The sequence below is a fragment of the Labrus bergylta genome, chromosome 11, assembly GCF_963930695.1.
Source record: "Labrus bergylta chromosome 11, fLabBer1.1, whole genome shotgun sequence".
Taxonomy (NCBI): Eukaryota; Metazoa; Chordata; class Actinopteri; order Labriformes; family Labridae; genus Labrus; species Labrus bergylta.
This window is the reverse complement of record NC_089205.1, coordinates 15,879,519-15,904,406: the sequence shown is the minus strand read 5'-3', so window position 1 is coordinate 15,904,406 and position 24,888 is coordinate 15,879,519. Positions and strand designations below refer to the sequence as shown.

The following is a 24,888-nucleotide window of genomic DNA, read 5'->3' as shown; positions in this document are numbered from 1 at the left end:
ACGGACTGGCCTCTTTCAGCTGCGCGTGGTACGTAAGGAGGATCAATAAAGACAGAGCGCGTGGGAGTGCGAAGGAAAACACACACTTAACGCACAGGGTGATGGAAGAAAACACACCTTAATATATATACATATATACTGTACATTCTATATATTTTTATTATATTATTACACTAGTCTATACTATATAACATTTCATTATATTACACTATATTGTTCATATTGCTCTATATTATATTATACTACATTATATTATATAACTGCACTCTGCATTACTGTGGTACAACACTGCCTCTCTTCTCTGCTGTTTACATTACTTGCTGCTATTTATCATACCAAGTCACTTTACTTGTCACTTTATCTTGTCATTCTCTGCAAATACTGTCTCAATTCTCAATTCCCCCCAGTTAACTTCATCATTCATTTTGTACTGTATATACCCCCTGTTTTTATTTTTATTTATCTTATCTATTCTGTTTAATGTGTATTTTTAAGCTTTCTTGTCTGTGCTGCTGTAACGCCCGAATTTCCCCTCTGGGGATCAATGAAGTACTATCCTATCCTATCATCTTCTTAAACATAAAATTATTTATTTTTGGTGTCCTTCAAGCGTGATTTGAAAGATGTAGGCTAATTCTGCATGAGGCCTACGGACACACGGTTTGAAGGTGCTGCTTCTTCAGTAAAACAACCATCTGCACTAGTAGCTACCTACCCCTGTCATTATATTATACTAACTAAAAAACACGCCTAAGTGTGTGTGTGTGTGTGTGTGTGTGTGTGTGTGTGTGTGTGTGTGTGTGTGTGTGTGTGTGTGTGTGTGTGTGGAAAAGGAAAAACACAACATGTATTACTTCCATCTTTATTTTCATGTTAAACAAATAATGTTATTATATAAACATAGAAATTTGAGTTATTTTTACAAAACAATCTCTGCCAGAACATTAAAAAAACAAGAAAGTCATATTGAGGCATGAAGGCAAAAAGTCTGTGAAACGTGACAGTCTGTTGACCAGAGAAAGCAGAGGAGTTTGCTTCCACAACCTCAGCTCTTCTGTTCTTGTTGACTTCAGTCACTGAAAAAGCTGCAGTGTAAATAATCTCTTTTTTTTTTTTATTATAACAATAAATTTAAAAATTAACAAAGCACAGAGTTTCAGCAGAGGATGTACAGCTGGTATTAGTTTGTTTATCATAGAAGAGGAAAGTGATATCCTCTCATAATGGAGCTATTAAAAAAAGATAAGTGCCAATCCAGTCAACCACCACCCTTTACTGTGTAAGAAGAGGAATATGAGCTAGTGTTGCAATACCAGTTCACAACCTCTGCTTTCCTCTGCAATCACAATCTTTTCCTTGTGTCCACTACCCACAGATATAAAATCATAGCATATTCCTGTGGTGCTTAGGAGAATCACATAGTTTAAAATTCGAACCAAAAGATGTAGCTAAGAGAAGATGAAGCAGAGTGTAGAGAGCAGTACAGTAGCTTGTTTGTTTTTGGCCTAAGACTCCTTACAGTCTTTGAGACTTTAACATAAGGAAGAAATCTCAACTTGGCTGCTAAGTTTTACCACAATTCCTGAAAAGCAACAAAATGACAAATCATACATTAGAATCACAAAAACATTAGAGCTGTTTACGACACATTCACAAATATAAGCTTCTTGCTTGTCAGAAAGAACTTACAGTCACCAGTTGTCTTCAGTACAACCACAGAGTTAAGCTGCCCTATCAATGTCAAACAATTGAAAGAAGGAATCTACATTTCTGATCAAAATTGACGACTGCTCTATTACTCGTGACCAAAAAAGGCATGTAGGAATACGCCACAACAACAATAATCCAAACTTTACCAACAGTGCTTCTTCATTAGTGCAGTGATGTCTTGAGTTTAAATTTGGAGACTGTGTTTGTATCCCTTGAGTTGAAGCACCAACCGGCAATTCTTTGTTTATAACGACTTTCTATCAACTGCAAGTAAATACAGTATGTTCATATCCTTATTTTAGGGTCTAAATATGGACTGTTTACTGTTTAGATGACTATGAACAATCAAAAATATCACCTTGAAAAAAATTAAGACCCAAAGTGGCACAATGCCCTTCATAAAACACGACTTACACAATCAATTCAGTTCCACTGTAATCAACTGTTTCTAACAATTCATTTAACTTTCAGCTTTAATTAAAAACTTCTTTTAGGTACAAATAAATTACAAATATAGAAAACTCAACCCCCAGCAACGAATATACACAAAAAGCAATAACATAACCATGAAAGGCATCAAGAGTGTACAGCCAACAATGTGAAACAGTCGGCTGTATTCACAGATCTCAGACGGAAAGTTGCCCGCACCTATCTGCCATTGTTGGAAACTTCAAAAATGAATGCAGCGGTGCAGATCTTTAAAGATGGTACAAAATGAAGACATCTCTGGTGTCCATGTGTGTCATGATGTTGAGGACTATGCTGCCCTCTTTAGGCTAAATGGAAAACAACAACATCCTCCAGTCTGAAAGCTCCTACTGCAGACTATATACCAGCACAGGCCTCTCTACAAATGGCATCAGTATTGGCTCAATGGAGGTCTTGCTGCCACAATAATTTAATCAAAAGCAAGTCAGTTCAGAATCTAATTGATCTGTTTTGTTCCTCCAAAATCTACAAGCACAATGACATGTTTTGTGCCTTTGACCAATCTTACCTAAAGGAAAGAACCCACAATAAATACAGTACTTATAATTAATGTAAAGCCTGCTGTGTATGATCAATCCTTTTTCCTGTAAGTGTTAAAATACAATTTGGCATTGCAAAAAAGAGGCAACAGGTGTTTAGCCCCTGAATATCACAGTTTTCCATGATGTCATCCATGTAAAATCTCATCACATATTCATTCATTACCCTATCCTTTTGTCAAGTCAGGATTGGGTTTCTACTTTTATATCCTTCCACTGCAGACAATTACAGTCTTCAAATAGTTGTATTTTTTCTTTTTTAACGTCAAAGACCCTGCCGAACAACCGAAGGCAAAGTTTGTTAGAAAGAGGCAGAGAAGAGTTTCAAGCTTTCTGAGGTAGCAGGCGTTTTTTAGTTGAGGTGATTTGGTGTGAAATTAAAGATATTCACCTCTGCAGTGTGAGTGTTAAACAACAAGAAGGTTTGGATCCCACTGTTTTTTTTAAACTCAGTGGTAAATAGATGTTATTGTAAAGAATCCACAACTGTATAATATGTATATAATATATATGAATACAATGTTGTTCTTATGATATAACAAGATGTATAAAGAAATTGTTTCCTATGTTTTCTATGGAGGTACATGAATGTTGGAGGTTTCATTGTACTGCGTCTCAGTAAGCTACAGTACACCTGATCCAGATGAAACACCCTGCAGGACAATTAGGCGTTTTGATTTTACAAAGAATCCTCCAGCTTCCATTAGTGATCCACTAATGGCACCTAAGGATGATTGGACTCCACACAAGTTCAGAAGTTAAAAAGACAACTAAATGTGGCTTGTTAGCGTAAGGACAGGGTGTAATATGTGTTCAAGTAAGGCTATCTGATTACACCTGGTATGCATGAACCTGTACAGTCTGACAGACAGAGAGATCCCTCCATCTGAGTAAATCAGACACAAGCAGAGAGTACCAAATCACATCCGCGGGGGTCGTTAGCGTACAGTAACTGACAGGAGTGTTTGTGAATTTAGTCCTTCTTGTGCTCTGTCCTCCCCTCGTCCTTACATCTCCTTCTCTTTCCTTGTCTCCCGGGCGCTGCTCTTCAAGAAGTCGCTCTTGAGTAGGCGATAAAACAGGACGATATTCATCGCCGTCATGATGGCTAAGCCCACGCTGCCCAGCGAGTAGGCCAGCAAAGGTACCTTGTCCCTGTTGAGCACCAGCCAGCGGGTCATCCAGGCCAGCGTGTTGATGCGGAACACCACATACGTGCCAAGGTTGATCATGCTGTTGACTCGGTAAAGCGTGCCGGCGGCCATGCTGGCCATGCGCAGCATTTGCCTGAGGTGGAGGAACACAGAGTTTATCTCCACCAGCAGGGCCACCACGGCAAAGCCCACGTAGCGGCAGGACAGCACGGAGAGGCCGAAACAGGTGATTACCTACGGAGGAGACAAAGAGGAGCAGAGTTAGGATGGATTTGGCGGATCAAATAACAACACTATCTAAGATGTGTAACTGAGAGCATGTATGAATGGAGTTGTTCCTTTACAGATAACAGTGTAGGTATCAGATACTGCCTCACATCTGGCTACAGCAGATGGCTGCTCACCAGTGTGTCTGGTTCTGATCAAGGTTTCTGTCAGTTAAAAGGACGTTTTTCCTTGCCACTGTTGCAAAGTGCTGCTCATAGTGAATTAATTTTGGGTTTCTATTTTTAAGTTCTGTAGAGACCTGCTCTGCGTGCCAAGTGTCTTATAGTAGTGTGGTATTACTTTTGTTGTGATTTGGCACTATAAAAAAAAAATGGAAAGCTTCACATCTTATTTTATTGGGTTTTGGCAAGTATACCAGTCAATGCAGCGGGACAATTACATATCTTAGAAACCCCTCAAAACTGATTATTGACTATAAATAAGAACACTTTGGTGCTAGAGAGCTTAATATTAATCAACGGCAACAGATTTCCAATTTGGTATTGGAGGGGTGCTTGCTATCGGCCAACGCTAAAGTCTAGAATCAGCAGATCATTGACACTTGATCTTTGTTAAAAGATAGCGGAGTAGATGAACTCTCCCCCATACAAACATATCATGCAGAGACGCACCAGTCTGCTGTTTTGAAGCTGAAACGTATGAATTGATATGTTTCTACAGTTTTCACTTGAATACAGATCATCTATAAACAGATATACTTTCATTGTAAAGATGGGAGTTGTTGATTTGAATAAAATGGGGGAAATGAAAAAAGTACAACAGTACCAGGTGATACAATTACTTAAAATATGTTTAAACTAAGAGAATAGCAGTAAATATAATTATTATTCTTTTTGCAATGTGTAAACAACATAGTTCCACTTTATTTCATTGCCCATAACCAGTTGTATTTGTTCTCTCACTTCCGCCTTGGGATCTATTACCACATGCAAGGACACCTCCATTGTGACTTATGACCTCTGAGCCAAGCTTATGAAAGTGTGTTTGGTAACCAACAGAGGATCCCCACAAGGGGGCAGCAACACGTCTCCAAACCGGTCTGAAACTGTTAAAACAGGCAACTCAACACATCCCGTGTACTGACATTACACAGCACTACAGTGTCTGACAGGTTGTGACAGAGGTGAAATCGGCTGTCTTACATATTCACAACAGCTGTGTGATGAGGTGTAAAAATGTGGATGACACAGAAGTGTGTTTATACCAAAACAGGCTGTTCAGCCAACCTCTCCACAGGAGCTGGCACAACCTCACACACCACCACAATCACCAGCTTCATTCACACTCAGAGCACACTCGGAGTCTAGCAGGAGGACAAACTGTGTTCAGACACATTGTACTTTAGTTTCAGATTTGGTGCCACTTTAGCTGCTGTGATTATAAATCTAGAGAGGATGGGTTAGGGACGAGAAGATCGTTGCCAATAGAGACTTATCCAAAAGCAAGCAAAGTCATTGGCTAGTTAGTGCAGGTCATGAGATACACAACCAAGAGAGAATGGCCCTTAACATCAGCCTTGGCTCCGGCTGGAGAAGCATCTTGTGTTTCTGAGGTCACAGGATGCCCTGTCTAACAGCAGTCATGTGATGCTCTGTAGCAGGTCAGGCATGAGGCCATGTGAGGAGAGTCCTGAACTGGCCTTCACATTACGTGTCCTCTTTAATGGATATGGTGCTGGCTTTTAAAAAGGTTTCAAGATCACAAGGTGTTCTTCTCTGGACACATCTCACTTCCTTCCTGTCTCATTAGTCTTGGCGGCGACTGTACAAAATGTGGAATAGGTGTAGAGATGAGGGAGCATTTTAAAAGCTTGTTCAATTGATTTTTTTTTTTTTTTCCTTACACACGGAGTAGAAATTTGAGTTTAAGGTGTTGAAAACCAAGTCTGATTTCATCACCCACCAGTCTTTCATATTCATGTGTGATTTGGCGATTCTGACTCATCCACATCAGTTCAAGCTCTTCACTTGCTGTCAGGTTACAATGACAGAGATGACCAACAATGCTTATGAACAATTAAAATGATGACAGTGAAAGCACCGCGTTTAGCAACACGAACGGCTGGCCTAATCGTAGCCCATGTGTTTGGAGGGGAAACAGTAACGTCAACAGGACACAGGGCTTTTCAGTTCAAAACGAAGCCACACAAACCAGCAGGTCTGTGAGATCACACTGTTGGTCAGTCGGTCTCCTGTGAGATTCCTCTGTGGTACGAGGAGGACAGGTGCTCGTATGAGGTGATACAGGTGGTGAGTCTGAAAGGTTTGTCATGACACCCTGTTATCAAAGTCGCTGAGTCAGGCAAGATAAAAATAATTCAACTAATCGGTGTCAAGCTGAACTCTGTGTTTTGTGACCAAAAGCTTTAATAACCCTATCATTTGAAAGGGTAAATATTCCTGCACTTGGCTAAAATAAATCCATTAAGCTGACTGTAGCGTTAGGAGGCAGGCAACTGCTTGATTTTATTTTTATTTTTACAAAAAAATAAACCAATAAGCACTTTTTTTGTTGTTTTTTGAGGAAAAAAATGTGTGAGAACCAGAATCCCTGCTTTGGGTTTAAAAAAAAAAGTGCTCCATGTTAGATTCTTCCCATAACCAGCAAGCCAAATACCAAGCTAACGAATAAAACTAAACTACAGCAGTCTCACACTGAGTATTCCTTCTTCTGAAACAAAACAGGATCACATTTTTTAAAAGCTACTTTCCCTCAAACTAGTGAAAGTCAAAGTGAAAAACGATGGGCACATGCATGCTCCTTTCTGTTTACAACCTCAACCTACATGTAAAGCAACACACGTGTGTGTGGTGTGTGTGTGTGTGTGTATATGTGTGTGTGTGTGTGTGTGTGTGTGTGTGTTCATGTTCATGTTCACACATTCATGTTCATGTTGGTTTGGACCCAAAGCAGAAAAAAAAGAAACCCACATTTCTTGGACCCCTTATCTCTAACCCTGACTTCTTAGAAACAAGACCACATGCAGATTAACTTCTGTAAGTACACACACACATGCAAACACACACACACACGCACGCATGCATGCACACAATAGAGCATGGACTTAACCCTTACACAACCAAATGACAAGATGATGACAAAAAAGTAGCACAAACTGGGTGTATAAAAAAGGTTGACTCTAATAAGAGCACCATCACATTGGGACACTCTTACTTCCTGAGCTTTCTTCATTGTAAATGGATATTCTTTAGTTCCTGCTGCATATGTACCTAGTTTTATGGTGGTTATATGTCTTTTATGACGTTTGGACAGGTTCTGTTCTATGTAGTCTTTCGTCAGCTTATCTTTGTATAAACAGAAATAGCACCACGGTTCACAGGTCAATAACAAGGATATGTAACAAACAATAAAGTTGCCATGTGTCACAAACAGCTTCACCTCTGTAAATCTTTATCTTTTCAAAGACACCTAATGATATGGAGCACTGACATCAGGTGACATGACCCCATATGGCTCAGCAGCCAACCAGATCCCAGCAGCTAGCTGAAAGTCACTTGGGAGCTGGCAGGAACATTTCAGGAGAAAGTCTGGGTGAACATGTTTGTGTTCGTACAATCAGCCCAACTGGACCATCAAAGGAAATTTTCATGAGTGCAATGTATGTGTGAAATGTTCTTATGTCATCTATCAGACAGGGACCAGATCCCCCCCCCCCCCCCCCCACACACACACACACACACACACACACACACACACACACCAGACCCCGATGTATCTGATGATCAGTGTGATTCAGAGCTGAGCTGGATTTGATGCATAAGCTCTCTAAAGCTTGGCTTTCACATACAGAAGCCCAGACACAACTGTCCAAAGAGAAACTAAAGTGGAGTGACAAAAACACACACGTGTGACGTCTAATCTGTCACAGCACACACCGGCGCCTTCTGGCAGGATGGTATTACACGGTACAATTTTCAATACATCAAATCTGATCTCATTGACTTTCAATACCAAATTACAATGTGTTTCTTTGTTACTATTAAAATGTAGTTTTTGTGGTATGGGAAGTAAGGTGGTACTAAGGTTTAAGACTTTTGTTTAACCTTTGCACAGCACTTATATATACATTAACCTGCTCTTGTAAAAAATGTAAACAAAGAGCTGGAAAACAAGGAGGTTGCCGTGTTTGTTGCTTACATTTTCTCCCTGTGGGCTCAATTAGACGTTCACTGCACCCACAGTTAGGGACCTTCATGTCCCACTTTCAGGGAGGGAAGGAACACTGGGAGTAAATATATAAATGTGTTTATCAAGAAGGTGAAACCTGTAAAAAAAAAAAAAAAAAAAAACCTGGTATGTGAAGAAAAGAAAAAGCGGTATCGCTCACACTGGTCATCCAAAAAGTTGACTTGATAAAGTTTGTTTTTAAGATGGTAGGTATGGATAGACAGTGAGCCACTAGGTAATCATTAATCAGAGGTCAAACTGACAGAAATACCAGGGCAAGGTAAGACTGATAAAGGGATAGGTTCATCCTCAAACATGAATTCCACAGATAACACCTGAGAGGCTAAATGGCGGCTTATTCGGTCAACGTAACTTCCAAAGGTAAACAACATTTTTTTTTAGATAGTTACATAAACACTAGCAGCATGTATGAAAAATCCCTTTGTGTTTTGTATAACTACAGCTACCTGTGTCATATACTGCTGTAAGCTGACCAATTTCAGTTCAGTTTAAAACACATTTTGGCCTTTTTCCCCCAAAACTTAGGGAAAAGTCATGGTGCTATAACCAGAACGATTCAGTCTCGTTTTATTGTGATCTCCCGATCTGTAACTTAGAGGTGGAGCTTGAAAAACTGAACAGAGCTGATTGACCAACAGAGTCCCTTCTTAGGCCATTAAGGACTCTATGCACAAACATGTCAATTATTGATATCTTGTACATTGGGAAGAATGCGACAAAGACCCCTTGCAAATATTTTAGACAACTGTGAACACGTCAGTTTGTTTGACTATTACGAGAGAGCAGACATACCTCTGCTCCTGCTTTGTTTACTGCTCAGTGTTCGATGAAATAACACACAGCTTTACAAGAAGGAACACCCATCACCCCATGTACATATACGAGTTCTGTTTGCAGTTAAAAAAATAATTTAAAGAAATGAGATTGAAGGTCTAAATGTACATGTAAGGATATGAAGGGTACTGGAGCTATATTATATATTTGAAATGCAGCTTTAGTATAGGGGTGGGAATGGTCTGAATGTGTATCATTGTTGAAGTAGGAATTGGTATATCCCCTCATCTGTGCATGCAGCTTTTCAGGCAGTTGCAGTCTGAACTGATGCTCATTCGCAGGATGTAGTATAACCTGTTCATTCTTCAGTCCCTGTCTCACCCTGAGATTTAACATATGCATTTAGTGAATGTTTTTTGCTGACCCCACTACCCCTGTATACACGTTCCTACATATTGTAATGGAAATATTTCCAGAAGGGAGGCAAAGGTCATCCAAAATCCTCTAGAATCACATGATGCTTACAGGCCAGTTTACCTAAACAGTATTCGTTTGAAATGGCACAGACAGTTCACAACAGAATTACTTTAACACATAAACAAAATACATTTTACTTTACAATATTCACACACTGCTTACACTTCTGAAGCAGCAGGCGAGCCTAGTTTAGTTTAAATAAAGCATGTCTCGCCTTTGCTCCTTGTCAATAGTCAACACTAGCACCAAGTTAATTAAGGATTTCCACGTCAAACTAGTTTCCCTGCCTACAGCGGATAACTCTCTTTCCTGGCCCTGACAGACGAGAATTTCAAGTTCAGTCCCCAGCACAGCCTGTTTGTAACAATGGACAAAGTGAAGTGAGCGCTGAGTGACAATGGTACCATGTGAGAAAGAAACAGGGTGAAGAAGGCTATTAACCCGGGAAGCTCACAGGCGTCTTGACAAACACACCAGTTCGTGTGTATGTGTTGGTGGCATGATCTCAGAGCGCACAAGCTCTAACAACAGACAGTAATGAAAAATACATCCTTTAAAAGGGTCTCAGTGCAGCAGAGGTTAAAAGGTCAGGTTGTTGGAAGATATTCTTTGACCCAAACTGGATGGGAAATGTTCTAACACATACACGATTGATCCAGCAATATTTTCAAAAACTGCACAGGATGAAGAGATACATTTAATGCAAGCATATCCCCACATATATTTGTTCTTTGGTTAAATACAAACGTTTACCATATATTTTCCTTGTGACTGTATGTGCGTTCATGTTAGAGGAAATAATGAGGGAAAACACTAAAGACTCTCAGTGTGAAGTCGTTTACGAATTTGAAAAAGTATACCACAAACATTTAGGATATTTCACCTTCAGCAATCTGACACACGGAAAACGGTGTAGGCATGGCAGCACAGTCAGCATTTTGCTTTGAACCAGAGCATGTACTGAATATAGATGAAAAGGTGAGAGTACTCTGGACTTGTTTTATTTGGCTCCAAAACTTCTGAAAATATTAGTTTAAAAAAAAAGAAAAAAAGAAAAGAATTCTAATTCTTAAAAAAGAAGGCGGGCACATTAAAAAATATGTGAAGGGGGTGTGTAGTGTACTTTGCTTGCTCTATCTTCTTGAATGGAAAAATATGGCTTCAAGGACAATTTCCTTTTTACTGTAGCAGAGTGGAAAACAGCAATGAATTAATTTGTTCTTTATTAACTGCTTCACATGTCCACACAGAACACACACATACTTTTCTGCCATAAGCACAAAGAAGACTGGTATGTATCCCAAGAAAACATTGTTTCACAGGCAGTGTTTCCTTAAAAATGGTCATCAAGGGATATAAAAACAGCCAAGTGAAGTATATGGAGACTAATAGGAAGCTCAACAGAGTCAGAGCCATCTGGTCATAGGCAGAGCAGCAGTGGTGTGATGAGGAGGGGGGACGGCCTTCCTTATAACAGTGAAAAAGTGGATGCAAGGATGTGTAGCTTGGAAACATCACACGCGCACACACCACACACGCACGCACACACACACACACACACGCACAATCAAGGGGTGATGGTTCTAACTATTATCATGCGACCTGCATTAAGTCCCATCAGCTGACAGCAGCACAGCACTCTTTCCTTGCTGTCACAAACATCTGTACAGATTTTCACCGGATGTGCCAAACACAATTATTTTGGATTATAAGTATGTCTGCTTTTTCAGACCCAGTACAGACTGAGAATGAGCCTTTTTCCACTTCTCACATCAGGGAGAGGCTCAATGTCTGCTAAAGGTGTGGTTGCGTGACTCGTGGTCACTCGAGGTACTCACGCACTGGGTGTGACGGGAGGAACAGAGGTGTGCATCTTAAGTGCACTCACTGTATGACTCAGCCTTAGCCTCCCTTTCTGAGCGGCTAAGGGTATAAGCCAATAATGGCTTTTAAATTTCATCCTGACGCTCATAAAGACCAGGAACCACTAAGTCATGCAATTGATGGTCATAAATTTGTGGGAGAAGCTTGATGACTCTCTTTGCTGGAAGCTGGATATCAAGATTGGACCCTTCTCATGTTAAACAAAAGCCACAGATAGCAGCCAGTTAAAACATTTTAATCCCACGCTTCAGTTCTGTGCAATAAAACAAGATATAGCGTGTTAATTAGTAAACTCTTGAAGAAGATTGTACATCTGAAAGTGAACAGAGCTATAGGCTTCCAGTTTTCCTCTTTCCTCCGTGAGAGCTATGCTAAGCTAAGCTAACCAGCTGCTGGATAAAAACATATTTAACTTATATATATATATATGACATTGAGCAGCAATATAATATATATAACATATAAGGCCCACATGATATGAGAAAATTAAGTGATGTACAACAACAGTGTTCCATATTGTGCTATTGGTATTAAGTGCTATAAATAAACAAAATCAAATTAGCATATTTGCTACAACTCACAGTTTTCATGTCTATCTGCTGTTCTTAATGTTTTACACAATATCCTAGTTTGCAACATGCCCCCCCCCCCCCCCCCCCCTCCTCCCCTGAATCAAAAATGAAATCCAAAAAGTATTAGCTTTTTAACATTATATATTTCTCCTATTTCTTGCAATAAAATGAATTATTTTGTGGATGTGTTGAATGCTTACCGCGTGCTAACAATGAAATTCTGATTCTGAACTTTGCAGCCTGAATTGGATTAAATACTTTGAAGTCACAGCACGATCCCAGGCAGAGATTCTAGGGGGTGACAGGAACAAAGAAAACCTCTAACAACAGGAGATATTGCAGGTTTTCTGTGACACAATATAAAGGAAGACACTGAAATGGTTAACTCCATTCACTACAAATGTTCAGCGTGAGGTTGTTCCGATGCTGCACTCTCTAATGCTTGCACTCCCACCCACGCTGCTTTAGGGATCATACGCAGGCACTCTGGTATTCCCACAGAAGCTGGATCTCAGCCATGTAGTTTCTCTATCTGTTTTAATGCTCTGCATATTGGTTATTAGGTGTGGCACTCAGGGAGAACAAATTCACAGTTTCTTCTTTGCCCCACCCTGTTTTTTCATCGATGACAAGTAACAAGTGTCAACTCCCTCTGATATCTAAACCTGCTGCCTTCAAACAGCATTCCTCCTTGTTATGCAAACAAATGCCACCTCTTTCTTTAGGACACTCTGCTCTTCCAGCCTCTGGCCTCTTTGGAAAATATTCCAAAGTGTGTGAGTGTGTGTGTGTGTGTGTGTGTGTGTGTGTGTGTGTGTGTGTGTGTGTGTGTGTGTGTGTGTGTGTGTGAGTGACTGTGTGTGAGTGACTGTGTGTGTGTGACTGTGTGTGTGTGACTGTGTGTGAGTGACTGTGTGTGTGTGTGACTGTGTGTGTGTGACTGTGTGTGTGTGTGTGTGTGTGTGTGTGTGTGTGTGTGTGTGTGTGTGTGTGTGTGTGTGTGTGTGTGTGTGTGTGTGTGTGTGTGTGTGAAAGTCTCACTTCACTCGCCTGCTCTGGTTTCGATGGATTGCACCTGCAACTGTAAAGCTTATTATTCCACACTGATAACTTAGATAGCTTAGAGTTCCTTAGCTCTGATACACTCTGTGATGAGATGAACATACTGTCTACTTTTCAACACACGGTTCAAAATGTACAGTATGCTGTATGTACGTTGAGACATTTGTATCTCAAAATAGTATGCATAATGGAAGGTTTCACGTTCTCCAAAAGACATAGTGAAATACGTTTTGAAATGTTACGCAAGAGTAATGACTCTAGAGCCTAAATATTATACTTTTACAGATTGTAACTACATTGTGTCTGCTTCTATACAACCAAAGCGATCCTCAGGCTTCTACTACTTCATATCAGCACCTGTATCCAACAATCTGGTTTTGCTTTTTCTTGCCTTTGCTTTAGATGTGAGTGAACAAGGAAATTCCTCTATGTCAGAAAGCCATGCCATGAGGGAAAACATCAGAAAAACAAGATATAAGACTACAGGAGCATGGAGGCTCTCATTGGTCTGTAGCTACGTGAAGGGGCGGTGCAATCAGCTAAGAGTGGGCGTATTAGGGGGGGATGGGGGAGATGTTTTGGCGCCATACAGGGAAAGAGGGGGTTGAGAACAAGGCAGTGTGTGTGATATATGAAGTGGAGCTATAGCGAAGAAATGTTTTGAGGGGGTGCACACATTTGCAGACACCCTCTCAGGAAGCTGGAGGTTGTTTTTTTTCCAACATGAGGCTGTGTGTGTGTGTGTGTGTGTGTGTGTGTGTGTGTGTGTGTGTGTGTGTGTGTGTGTGTGTGTGTGTGTGTGTGTGTGTGTGTGTGTGTGTGTCTCCCTCTCTCTTGGGATCAGCTGAGGTTCATGTTGAGACCAGATGTTTGTCCTGCTGTCTGAATAAACACAGGATAGGGCGACCCTCCTAGTGTTAACTGTCTAAAAAGATGACACTGCTGAGACACACACACCTGCATCCCTATCTTTTCCCGCCAATTTTTAAAAAAAAAAACTGACATTCCTCTCTTCCATTTGGCAACACAGTGCCTTCAATTTGATTGGCCACCATTACCATAAAGTGTGTAGAGATTCTGCCAGGGGCGGACTGACCAAGGGGACGTTCTGTCAAAGTCCAGAACGGCCGTCCCTTTAATGTGGCCTATGTTGCTCATCAGAAAAGAAAAAAATGATCAGCGATATTAACGTCAAAACAACAGAGGGCGCCAATATGATAATTTATTACATGAGGAAAAGACACCAAACTTGAAACAAACAAAAAAAAAACACAAAGAAGAGGGAAAGAAAATGTCAGGTAGAAAGCGTAAGGAGAAAGGTGGCTGGGAGAAATCGAAAGAGAAGAGGGCCAAATCATTAGAGGCGGAGGCATCAAATTGTAAAAAGGTTACTGAGCTATTTAGTAGGCCTATTGAGCCACGCAAGACTGCGGAGGACGGCCAAGGAAGAGGACGGTCAGGAAGAGGTTGAGACAGAGCATCCCCCCGGTAGTGCAGGAACAGACGACCGAAGAAGAGCGAGAGGTGCTGGTAAGTTGCAGAAGCAGTACAAAAGTAGGCTATAATAGGCAAACCTATTTATTTGGGTTATGTTGCTATGAACGTCGAGTTTTCACCACGATTCAGGGCAGTCTAAGCTGACGTGTGTGGGGCAGACAACGTTTATGCGTGAAATATCACAAACGAATCAATAACGCACTATGGAAAATAATAAAATAACACCATATTTTTGGGTAGTCCGCAATTATTTCATTCATTTCCAGTGTCACTTCTGATATGCAAGAAAAATGGGAAGATGACAAAAAAAAATACTTTTGCGTTTTGGGGAGGGAACGTAGGCCTAGTCGTAGTCTCTCTCTCTCTCTCTCACACACACTAACACTGTGTTTTGTCCCATTTTCTCAAAAATGACAGAGCCTAATTAAAAGTAGCCTCGGCACAGCCATTGTCCTCATACTTGGACAGTTTAATTTATTAAAGGGTAGGTTATGATATTGACGAAATATTGAATAGGTTATTTAAGGGTAATTCTTAAGCATCTGATGTTATACTCAACTGGCTATGTATATTGCCTAACACCATGCTGTATATATATTTTTGAAATCATTTAATTCAGGCTGAAGATAGTTGCAGCTCAAAAGATGACAGGGAGACCACCTTCTTTGACAGTGTTATGAAATACTTTTGTTTTATTGTAGTTTTGTTATAAATAAACACCTCAGAAATGATCGTTGATTGTGAAATGTTATTATCCGTGAATATCTTCAGTCTAGTAGGCTTGTGGTATCTTGAAACGCTGGCAAGTGGTTATTTAAACACGAAATCGCATATGGGCTGCTGCGGGCCTACATTTTGGAAAAAGTCCAGGGCCTTTTTTTAGCCCCAGTCCGTCCCTGGATTCTGCACTGCATCATGTTCCACAAAATCCACCACAAAACCCACTGGGGTTCCAGCAGCTCATTCAGCAAACAAGCTGTCGACACTTCAGATTTTTTTAAAAGTAACCCAGTTCCATGTGGTTTTTCACACCAGTGTGAGGGTAAAAAAAAAAAATAGGAGGAGTGGCACAGCCCACGGATTGTGGATAGCTAGGAATATATCTGTGGGCTGGCTAGCAAAAACAAAAACATACCATAGATTTATACTAAATCAACTAAGTACAAAGCATACAAACACAACCCAAGGAAGTATTAACCAGGGAATGTGACAAACATGCTTGTAAATGTCATTGTGGATGCATAAAAAACAACACTGAAGGAGGCTGCATATCTATCAGGAAATAGACCAGCTGTTAGTATAAACAGGGTAACAATGGAGACTTTAAAACAAGGATTTAAGGATGAGAAAAGTTGCTGCTCTTTTTATCATCCTTTACTTCCTTCAGACCAGGCTGCTTGGCATACCAATGTCCTTAAAAAGCAAGGGACTAGAGTAGGCAGAAAACTTGTGAAGGACAGAAGCGCGACACAGTGCAGGATAATCAGGTTACACAGAATTGAAGGTGTCAAGAACCATGATAAACATTCCAATGGAATGTGGCGTCACCCCAGTGACAACTTGGCCAACAACCAGATACAGTACATTCCTGCTTCCAAAAGTGACAGTCCCTGTTACACTGCATCACACTGCTCCCACAAATATCTATTTTCATGCCTGGTAAACAGAGACAAGTTCCATTCATATCTGAGGTCTGCATATGAACCTCCCTCTTGAACCTCAAGAGAGAGAAACAGACTGAGGTTGAATTTGAAAACATGGAAAATCCAAGCATGAGCACTTAAGAGGATTTGCAGGTTGTAAGGAGAATAACAAACAGAGCGCGTGCTGTTCCAGTGATAAACTGAAATCCACCAGACAAATTAACACTTTATGATTAGTGAGATATTGTTTACCATCCTCCGGCAGAAGATGGAAGAACATTTGTTCTTAAAATAGTATAGCTGTACAGTACTGCGTTTAGTTGTAAACAGGCCCACTTCATCTTTCATCTAACACAACCATAAAAACAAAGCATGTTAGGACTACACTTTACAGTTGATCAGCAATGTAAAGTTTAGAGATAAGAGTGAATGTTGAAATTTTAATGTTGACATCCATGCTGAGAAGTGGATTTAGCTTTGAAAATGTCCTCAGCGTCACGGAACAATTTAAAAGTTCGTAAAAGTTTCAAAACAAGATATCGGATTTGAATCTCTCTTACCATCTGTAAACTGATCTTAGATTGTGTAAACAAAAAGCGCTCATCAAGGGAAACCCAGCATGAGTTCATCTGTTTTCAGGGAAGAAACACATCTTAAGTCACTGACCAATGAGACTAATATGATGAGCAACAGTTCTATATTCAACAGTGTTTGCAACCAAAGGGCTGATTTTCAAAGGCAGTTGGGCAATCAATTACTTCCCCAGGATCTCATAAAATCCGTGTTAACATGCATCTTCTTTGAAGACTCTAAAAGGAAATGAACCACATCAAAATGCAGATAAATGGTGCGTTCCATGTACCTCAGAACTCGAATCTCGAAGCTGGGTTTGATGTCACAACCGAGTTAAGCGTGTTCCTATTGCCAGGCAGCAACAGGTCGGACAAGCAACTTGAACGCATCCAGGAGTGCCTTTGTTTTGTTAGATACACCTGAAGATAACTACACACTAGTTGATATTATACACGTGGAATTAACAGGACAACATGTCCGCAGATAGAACATGCACAACGCTATCCGTTTGATTGATTTAATTACACATAAAGAGGACCAAGTTGATAATAAACGCTATAGTTACAGCTTAAACGATACTGTTGATGCACGTAGAAAGTTGATGTTTAACTTAAAGAAGGCAAACAGCCAAGCATATAGGATATTTGGATGTGGCCAAACAAATTTTTACAGAAGGCCACGTCACCGCCGGCCACCCCTCTGGACCTGTCCTGTTAAGAGTATGATCAGTGACGATGAGATGTTACACAACAAAGATCCATAGTGTCAAACTGGGGGGAATCATTTAGATGTATTGATTGGAGGCAGAAAGGGAAGGGCAGATGTGATTGGAAACAGCACGTCTCCTCAAAAAGCAGATTAACCTGTAACCCTGATCGACTTCAGGAGCGTCAGCCTGCACTCCTCTCAAAGATAACTGAATTATCCCTAATGAGAGAGGGATGAGAGCGATTTAAGGAAGAAAACAGCAGACATGCGGTGGAGTTTCAAATCCATGTGAGCTCACAAAGACAGTGAATGGATCCACTTGGTGTTTCTGCTGTGCGTAATCGTACAAACCTTCTAAAGGGAGCATTGGACATACTGCTTTTCATTCTCCATGGAAAAATCATCTGTGCTTCTGCCACTGCTTGGCAATCCTTCTCTTGTGGCTCATATTTTTTATTCAGGCTCACTTTTTCCAAAAGTCATGGGCAAACTAGGAATGGGGGTGAGGATTTTTTCTTTCTTTTTTTTTTTTTTATGAGAACAGCAAATAAAACCTGGTTTTTCATTAACCGTGCAAACTGAAAAAACAATGGCTGAAGCTACAAATGTCATTTAACACTACATGATCTCTTCAGCTGTGAGTAAATTGTGGCAGGGCCCAAATGTTTCTCAGACAGAAATAAGAAGCTGCTAATCTCCACTCCAGTCAATAAGAAGGAAAAAAAAAAAAACTTTCGATGGAATGTTTGCCTTTATAATTCCTCCTAGACGGCTACAACAGGGATTAACAAAACTCCCTGTTACTGCTCCGTCTTTTTCTCTGTGTGCTTGTATCAAAGGAGAAACCCACAGCAAAGTTAAATTAAATACAAACAGCTATAAGAATAAATATGTGGATTTGAGGAGACAAAGACTACAGGAGACAGTATAGGCTACAAAGAGGACAAAAAACATAATTGGAAGAAAAAATCAATTATCCATATCAAATACTAGCGTAGTAAATTATCAGTCACTTCAGTATCAGCAAAACCCTGCTGGAGTGACATTGACAAAAATTAATTGTAGATTACACTCTAAAAACAAGTGTAAAACAACTGCACGTTAAACTTAGAACAGCTTTAAATCAAATCCTGCAGTCATATTCCCAAGTTGTTTAATGAAAAACATTTTCATTTTGCATTCTTTGAATAGTCACGTCACATTTCCAGAGAACCGTAGATAAATTTGCTTTGTGATAGCAAAGACTAAATCAGTGAGCTGCCAACATAGAGTAAACAAAGTTCAGTCTGCTCCTCCTGACTGTATGACCAGCCAGATTCTGCATAGTCCAATTCTGAACCTACTGAGAAAACTCCTGTTACTTCAGATGAGCAGAACATTTATAACACATGTTCATAACAAGACCTGAAAGAACCCTTTCCCTTACATTTGCAAACACTAAAAACACTGACTCTCACCTGGCCTGGTAGTAAGCTGTGACTTTAACCTTGTTAAGAAACAATGAGCTCATGCATGTCGCAGGCAAACACAATCATCACCAGGAATACCTGAGTTCATTCCAAGGCGATCAGAAACATCATGAGAAGGGAGGCAATAACATGTGACTAAAAAAAATCTATAACCAAAACATAATCTAGCTTTCAGTCAAGACGACCAATGTTTTATTTGAGAAACTGTATTCAAAGTCAATCAACTGTAATTTGGAAAGTTTGCCAAGAAAAGCCACGACATACACAACAATTTAAAAGAAGAGGGGAAGCCAGATCCTCCAGGACAGCAGAGGGTCGATTTTCAAACACTTTCATTAAAATAAATGAAAAATGAAATAAATAAATGCCATATCTCACAATGAAACCATTGGGCTATGAAAACCAGTACAAATGGGTGCCAGTTACTAAAAACTTTTGCCAGGTTCTTGACACATTTTCAGCCTCCATGAAAGTGTGAAAACCCTCTGTGTCTGAAAAGGCGTTTAAAGTGGCTTTTTGGGGTTTCTTCAAAAATAAATATCAAAGAAAATATCTGACAGAGAATAAACTTCAAACACCAAGATGTTGCTTTTTAGGTCATATTTATCAGGAATGGATGTTACTCCTTATGACATTGGAGCTGGCTTTTTTTTTTCATTTATACACTGATGTCTAAATTTATCCAGGCATTTTAGAATATTCTTCTTATAATGTTTCCAAATGAACTGAAAACGTGTGAACCCTAACACGCTGACACACATTTGAATCATGTAACAGCTTTCATAAGGTGAGCAATAAACAACAATATCAAGAGGAGCGCTTGGCAACAGAGTGAGATACACATCATAAACACTGTGTTGGATGTAGGCCAGAAAGCCGGAAGCTGAGAGGGAAAATGTCCAATCTGAATGTGGTTCTATGTTTCCAGTTGTTGTCATTTTATGTTTTCTAGTGTTTGAAAGAAGGAATGTGTGAGCGATTAACTGATCAGACCTGTTCTGGCCTCGTGAATTTTTCTCTCATCGGGCCAACCTGCTGAGCGTCACCGTGTCATGAAGACGGCCGGTTCTGATGGGAAACATTACTGTGGTTAAGTGGATTGCAATAGACTGACAAAGCAGGGTGAGGTTCAACTTGCTCAAGGCATGAAACAAGCTTTTTTTGGTTGCTTTTTTTGGGTGTGTGTGTTTGGGATTGGGGGGGGGGGGGCTGTCACACTGGAATGATTGTCTCTTTGTTCCTCTCTCACTTTGTCACTAGACAAGAAAGATGGGTATTTTGGCTTGGTGGTGTCTTTGCCTCTAACAGGTGTGATATGGGTGCACGACTTGATGACCTACTATCGCTTACAGTCTTCAAAAACAAGAAAACCACACTCTTGGACCTGAGCTTTTTGGGACAATAATCTTTGAAAAGACCTACCACCATGTGATGAAGGAGAAGCTCCCAGGACACACTCAGCTTCTGGTTGAGTACCATGTCAAAGAAGTCATAGATGAAGTAACCTGTGGAGATAAACAGCATTTAGCTGATGCTATAGACACCTTTAAGTTCATTTATACATTAATCAACCTGTATCCCAACAGATTCTTTTGACAACAGAAGCTTTGAGCGTATCGAGCATGTTGGGGGGGGGGGGGGGGAGCAGGGGGGGCCTGCTTCCATGGCGACAGCAATGCAAACCAAGATGCGTCTTGGAGAGGGGCTATTCATATCCACCAACCCCACCCCTTCCCCTCCACCAGCTGTAACCATGGTGACAGCTATTACGAATGTTGGAAAAATAATGAAGAGTTGAAGATGGGGGCCGGGGGGTGGAATTAAACTCATTATGCAAGAAATCTGACACCAAGACCTTTCTGATGATGTGGAGACGGCTTTGGGTTAGACAAGAAGCAAATGGACTAGATACAGGCCGCAGAATGAATAACTATTAAAAGATTGCCTTTGAGAAAAATGGTTTATTCGTATTTTTGCTCTCTTTAAGAGTTCATACTGTTTTAATTTAGAAAAACAGTTTGGACAACAGGTTGAATTTGGGTCTGGTTTGTCTGAAAAAGCCAACTGGAAATGAGACTTGTAAAACAAAAGTGCTTATTGACAGACGTCTCTTACCTTGCTCTTGTGTTTTTATAGTAAATAATTTGGTAAGGCCTAAATTTCTGTGTCAAAAACCAACAAGGTGGAAGTAAGAATGAGTGACTAAGAGAATGAATACTAATATTGCTTTTTTTAGAAGAGTTATTGCTTAAAGCAACTGTGAGGAATTTGTGTCAATTTTGGTGACACATGTGTGACGCTGCTTGATTTGACATTTGCTGCCAAAAATAGCTTAAATAGGAAGAAAAACTGGGGTTTCTTATCCCCCATAGTAAAATGTATATATTTTATATAGGCCTATTCAAGATGATGTAGCGTGAGATCAATTTGGTTTGTTTAAATAAAAGTGGTTAAACCGATTTGTCAAGCAAAGAAGTGTCAGGGTGATACATGCCAAATGAAACACTTAAATAAGAGAAACTGGATAAAGACACCTCGACTGTCAAGAAACTGCAGCATGTAAACATCTCAAAAGTAATATTCGTTCCTGCAGCTTGTGTTAACTTGACTTTACGGGAACAGATGGGATTCATTCTTTATATCCTCAAAATGGGGCCGTGGAGACGTATTTACTATTACTTTTTAAATGTTGGATACTTGGTTTCTATTTTTTGGTTGATACATCACTAGAGTGAAGAGAAGATAAATTGGGTTTCTATAGCAATATGAAAAATAATTGCAGTATAATCAAGGCACAAAACTTGGGCTACAACAAAATATCAACTATAGTTAAACTTTCCTGCATGATGCTTTAGTCAGCATTGCACAAGCTCTCAATCAACAAACGGAGATTCACTAATCAATCAATCTTTATTGGTATAGCACCAATTTATAACAGATGTTATGTTGAGACACTTTACAAGAAGAACAGGTCTAAACCGTGTTCTTTGTTATATTATATTATTATGATATTATTATTCACAAAGACCCAAGATTAATCCACCACAAGCACTAAGGAACATTTAGCAAAGTTACAGGGGCAAGAGAAACCGGGCTTTAAGAGGCAGAAACCTCGAGCAGAACCAGACTCATGTTGAACAGCCTTCTGCCGAAACTGTGTTGGGGTTTCATTCATGACTGAATGTACAAAAGTCCTCCATACACTTTCTGAGGCCTCAGAATCACACCACTTTCTGGTGGGAGGGTTAGAGAAGCCCTCCTTTTGTTTTTGTCGAGAAACACTCCCTGTTCTGTTACCAGTGGCATCTGATATGGATGTCTTGCATAAATTTACTGACTTTTTTGCGTAGTTGCCGTCTTGGTGATGGCACGTGACTGAGCGGGGTTACGCCTGGTGCCTGGAGCTGATAATAATGCCCTTCATTGATCTTCACATTCTGACACTGCTCCTTGCTCTGCCAGCTTCCAGGGCAGGGCTTCCTGAAAGAATGTCAGACATCCTGGGAATCCCGAGGAAGCACTTGTTGCACGGCAGACATCCAATAAATGTGTGTATTCATGATGGCTCGCGTGCCACTAGTTGCCACGGAATAGTTTTGGGGATTAATGAGAAAAAGTGAAAACAGGGTGAGGTGCTATTTTGAGAATGTGGGTTTGCATGCACTTTAAGATTTGAAAAATACTTAATACAATTAGGAACAATCTCATTTACGTAACTCTCTGATTTGGTGTAGGAAGAGAAGATAATGATTTCTTGGTAGCCCGCATTATGGATTCCCAGTAGCATTTAATGAACTAAAAAAATATTTACAGGGAAACCATGTGGGAAAATATGCAAAATCTCATTTACATTTAATTTAATATAAATATATATGTTTCTGCCCTGACACCTTGAGTGAAAATGAGCTTAGCTGGGATAGAAAAGATAATTTCCTCACTTTCCCTCCAGCCCCTTTGGGTGCAATCTCTCTGGCCCTTCCCCTGCACAAACACCAGCATCCTCCCATTCAGACTAGAACACATTTAGATATCCAGCACTGTAGAAGTTGTGAGGGGCTACTCACCAATGGAAAACGACACCAAAGCATGAGAAAACATGGAGTAGGTTTCTATCAAATCCTCTGCCATCTGTGGGTGACGGAAAAAGCTGAAAAATAAAAACACATATTCTGATTAAGTAGTTTAAACGTCTTTTCTTTCAAAAATGATTTTTTTTTACACTGGCATCTTCATAATCCATCCAGAAAACTGAAACTTTCAAATAGGCTACAGGTCGCAGTTTAATAAAGTTTCTTTCAAATGATGTGATGAATAGTGGTGGATGATGAGGAACAACAGAAGGGCAAAACCATCACTGAATAGCAAAGTCAAAGCAAGATGACATGAAGTCAATATTTAATGACATTCAGAATAAACCGCGGCAAAGAAGCGCGTCCAACAATAAAACCATTAAAGTGTAACCCCCACTAAACAAATCACATCATTCCCGATCACATCCTTTTTCATGAATAAATCAAATTCAAAACTGTATCTAGGCCACCTGATTGTGTGTGGTTTAACTTACCAAAGCACTGCCCATATTGCAGTGATAAAACTGTGCACAAACGATGTAGCGATATTTCTCCATTTCCATGCGTTCCTGCGGGCGGTTTCGGGTATGGGGAGCCTCCCGACCCCCGCGTTGACAAGTCTGAAGAATCCGACGGAGCCCCCAGTCGTTAACACCACTGAACTCAACTCCATGACTGAACTATCGGGCTTTGTTGTTAAAAAAAGATTTTCCCAGACCACGACGGTCCCCAGATGTGAGCGGCGTAAACGCAGAAACGGCGTGACGGTGGCCTGAGACGCACGGATGGCTTTGGACTTCTGAGCGACAGTCACGTTAACATGCCGGTGTATTTCCAATCATGTCTGCGCACTCGGCGTTCAGAGAGTTGTGAAACGCGAGGAAAGGCGTGTTTCTCTGACGGTTGTTGTCTCTGTCTAATGATTTCCCACTGACACTGGTTAAATGTTTGTGATGTTTTTTTTTCCTTTCTTTTTTCTATCCTCTAATAGCCTAAATAAAGCTCTATGGCCAAGGGTATGTCCAGTGAAGGAGAGAGATGGGCGAAGCGGCAACACCTCACAGTTGTGAAACAGAGCTGTTGTAAAACCATCTCTCGGCTTGTGTAACTTTTTGACATCAACAAAGACCAAACAACGGCGTCTCCCCGCCCTACTATAAAGAGGCGCGGCCAAGAGCACGTTTCATGTGTTGTGTTACATTCAAATGCTGCAGGAAAATGATAACGCAATTATTATTTATTTTTTTTAAATTGAAGACGCGTTATCAAGGCTCCAGTAGCCTAGTGTTGTGTTATTTAGAATTGTATTTGAATTTTAAAAAAAAGTTGTGTTGATTATCAGTAATCAAATTTTGACTTTGAAAAACGTTTCTACATGAACCTTATTTACGTTTTTGTGATTTAATGATTTACTTTTTATTTTCTTGGATCTTCTAAGGGCTTTTTCATTTTTTCCCCCCAATTGTGGAAGAATAATGTCCATTTAGCCTACACAACCCACTATTATCTACACTGTCCACTTTAAAGAGTATATGTTATTCTATTTTCTTACTTTTGAATAAGGCTAACACAAAGGCTTTCCATAGCATATTAATAGTTCTTATGAAATAAAATAAAATACTGGTAATTGTATTGACAAATGAGGACTGCTGCATGAAATGAGAAACTATTTTTCATAGCTTGTACAGGTTTGACAGCAATGAGCAATATGTTATTTAGGGATGTTGCCCTTTTGGACAAACACATTTCTATTTAAAGGTCATTGCAATA

At 40.1% G+C, this 24,888-nt stretch overlaps 1 protein-coding gene across 1 annotated transcript; it reads right to left on the bottom strand.

Moving 5' to 3' along the window:
- Positions 1–848: 848 nt before the first annotated feature.
- On the bottom strand, positions 849–24,220 carry tlcd2 (TLC domain containing 2). The gene is made up of 4 exons (XM_020639389.3): positions 23,613–24,220; positions 23,113–23,195; positions 20,471–20,553; positions 849–4,126 (listed from the first exon to the last, which is right to left on the bottom strand). The coding sequence occupies exons 1-4, from the start codon at positions 23,789–23,791 to the stop codon at positions 3,746–3,748; spliced, it is 726 nt and encodes a 241-aa protein (XP_020495045.1). The 5' UTR covers positions 23,792–24,220; the 3' UTR covers positions 849–3,745.
- Between the last annotated feature and the right edge of the window lie 668 nt (positions 24,221–24,888).

Bases quoted from the DNA above. Each gene is read 5' to 3' on its own strand.
- tlcd2 (XM_020639389.3), bottom strand. From the start codon at position 23,791: ATGGAGTTGAGTTCAGTGGTGTTAACGACTGGGGGCTCCGTCGGATTC. The intron at 23,196-23,612 runs GTAAGTTAAACC...TTTATTTTTCAG, and splicing joins GCAATATGGGCAGTGCTTTG to CTTTTTCCGTCACCCACAGA. The intron at 20,554-23,112 runs GTGAGTAGCCCC...TTATCTCCACAG, and splicing joins TTTGGTGTCGTTTTCCATTG to GTTACTTCATCTATGACTTC.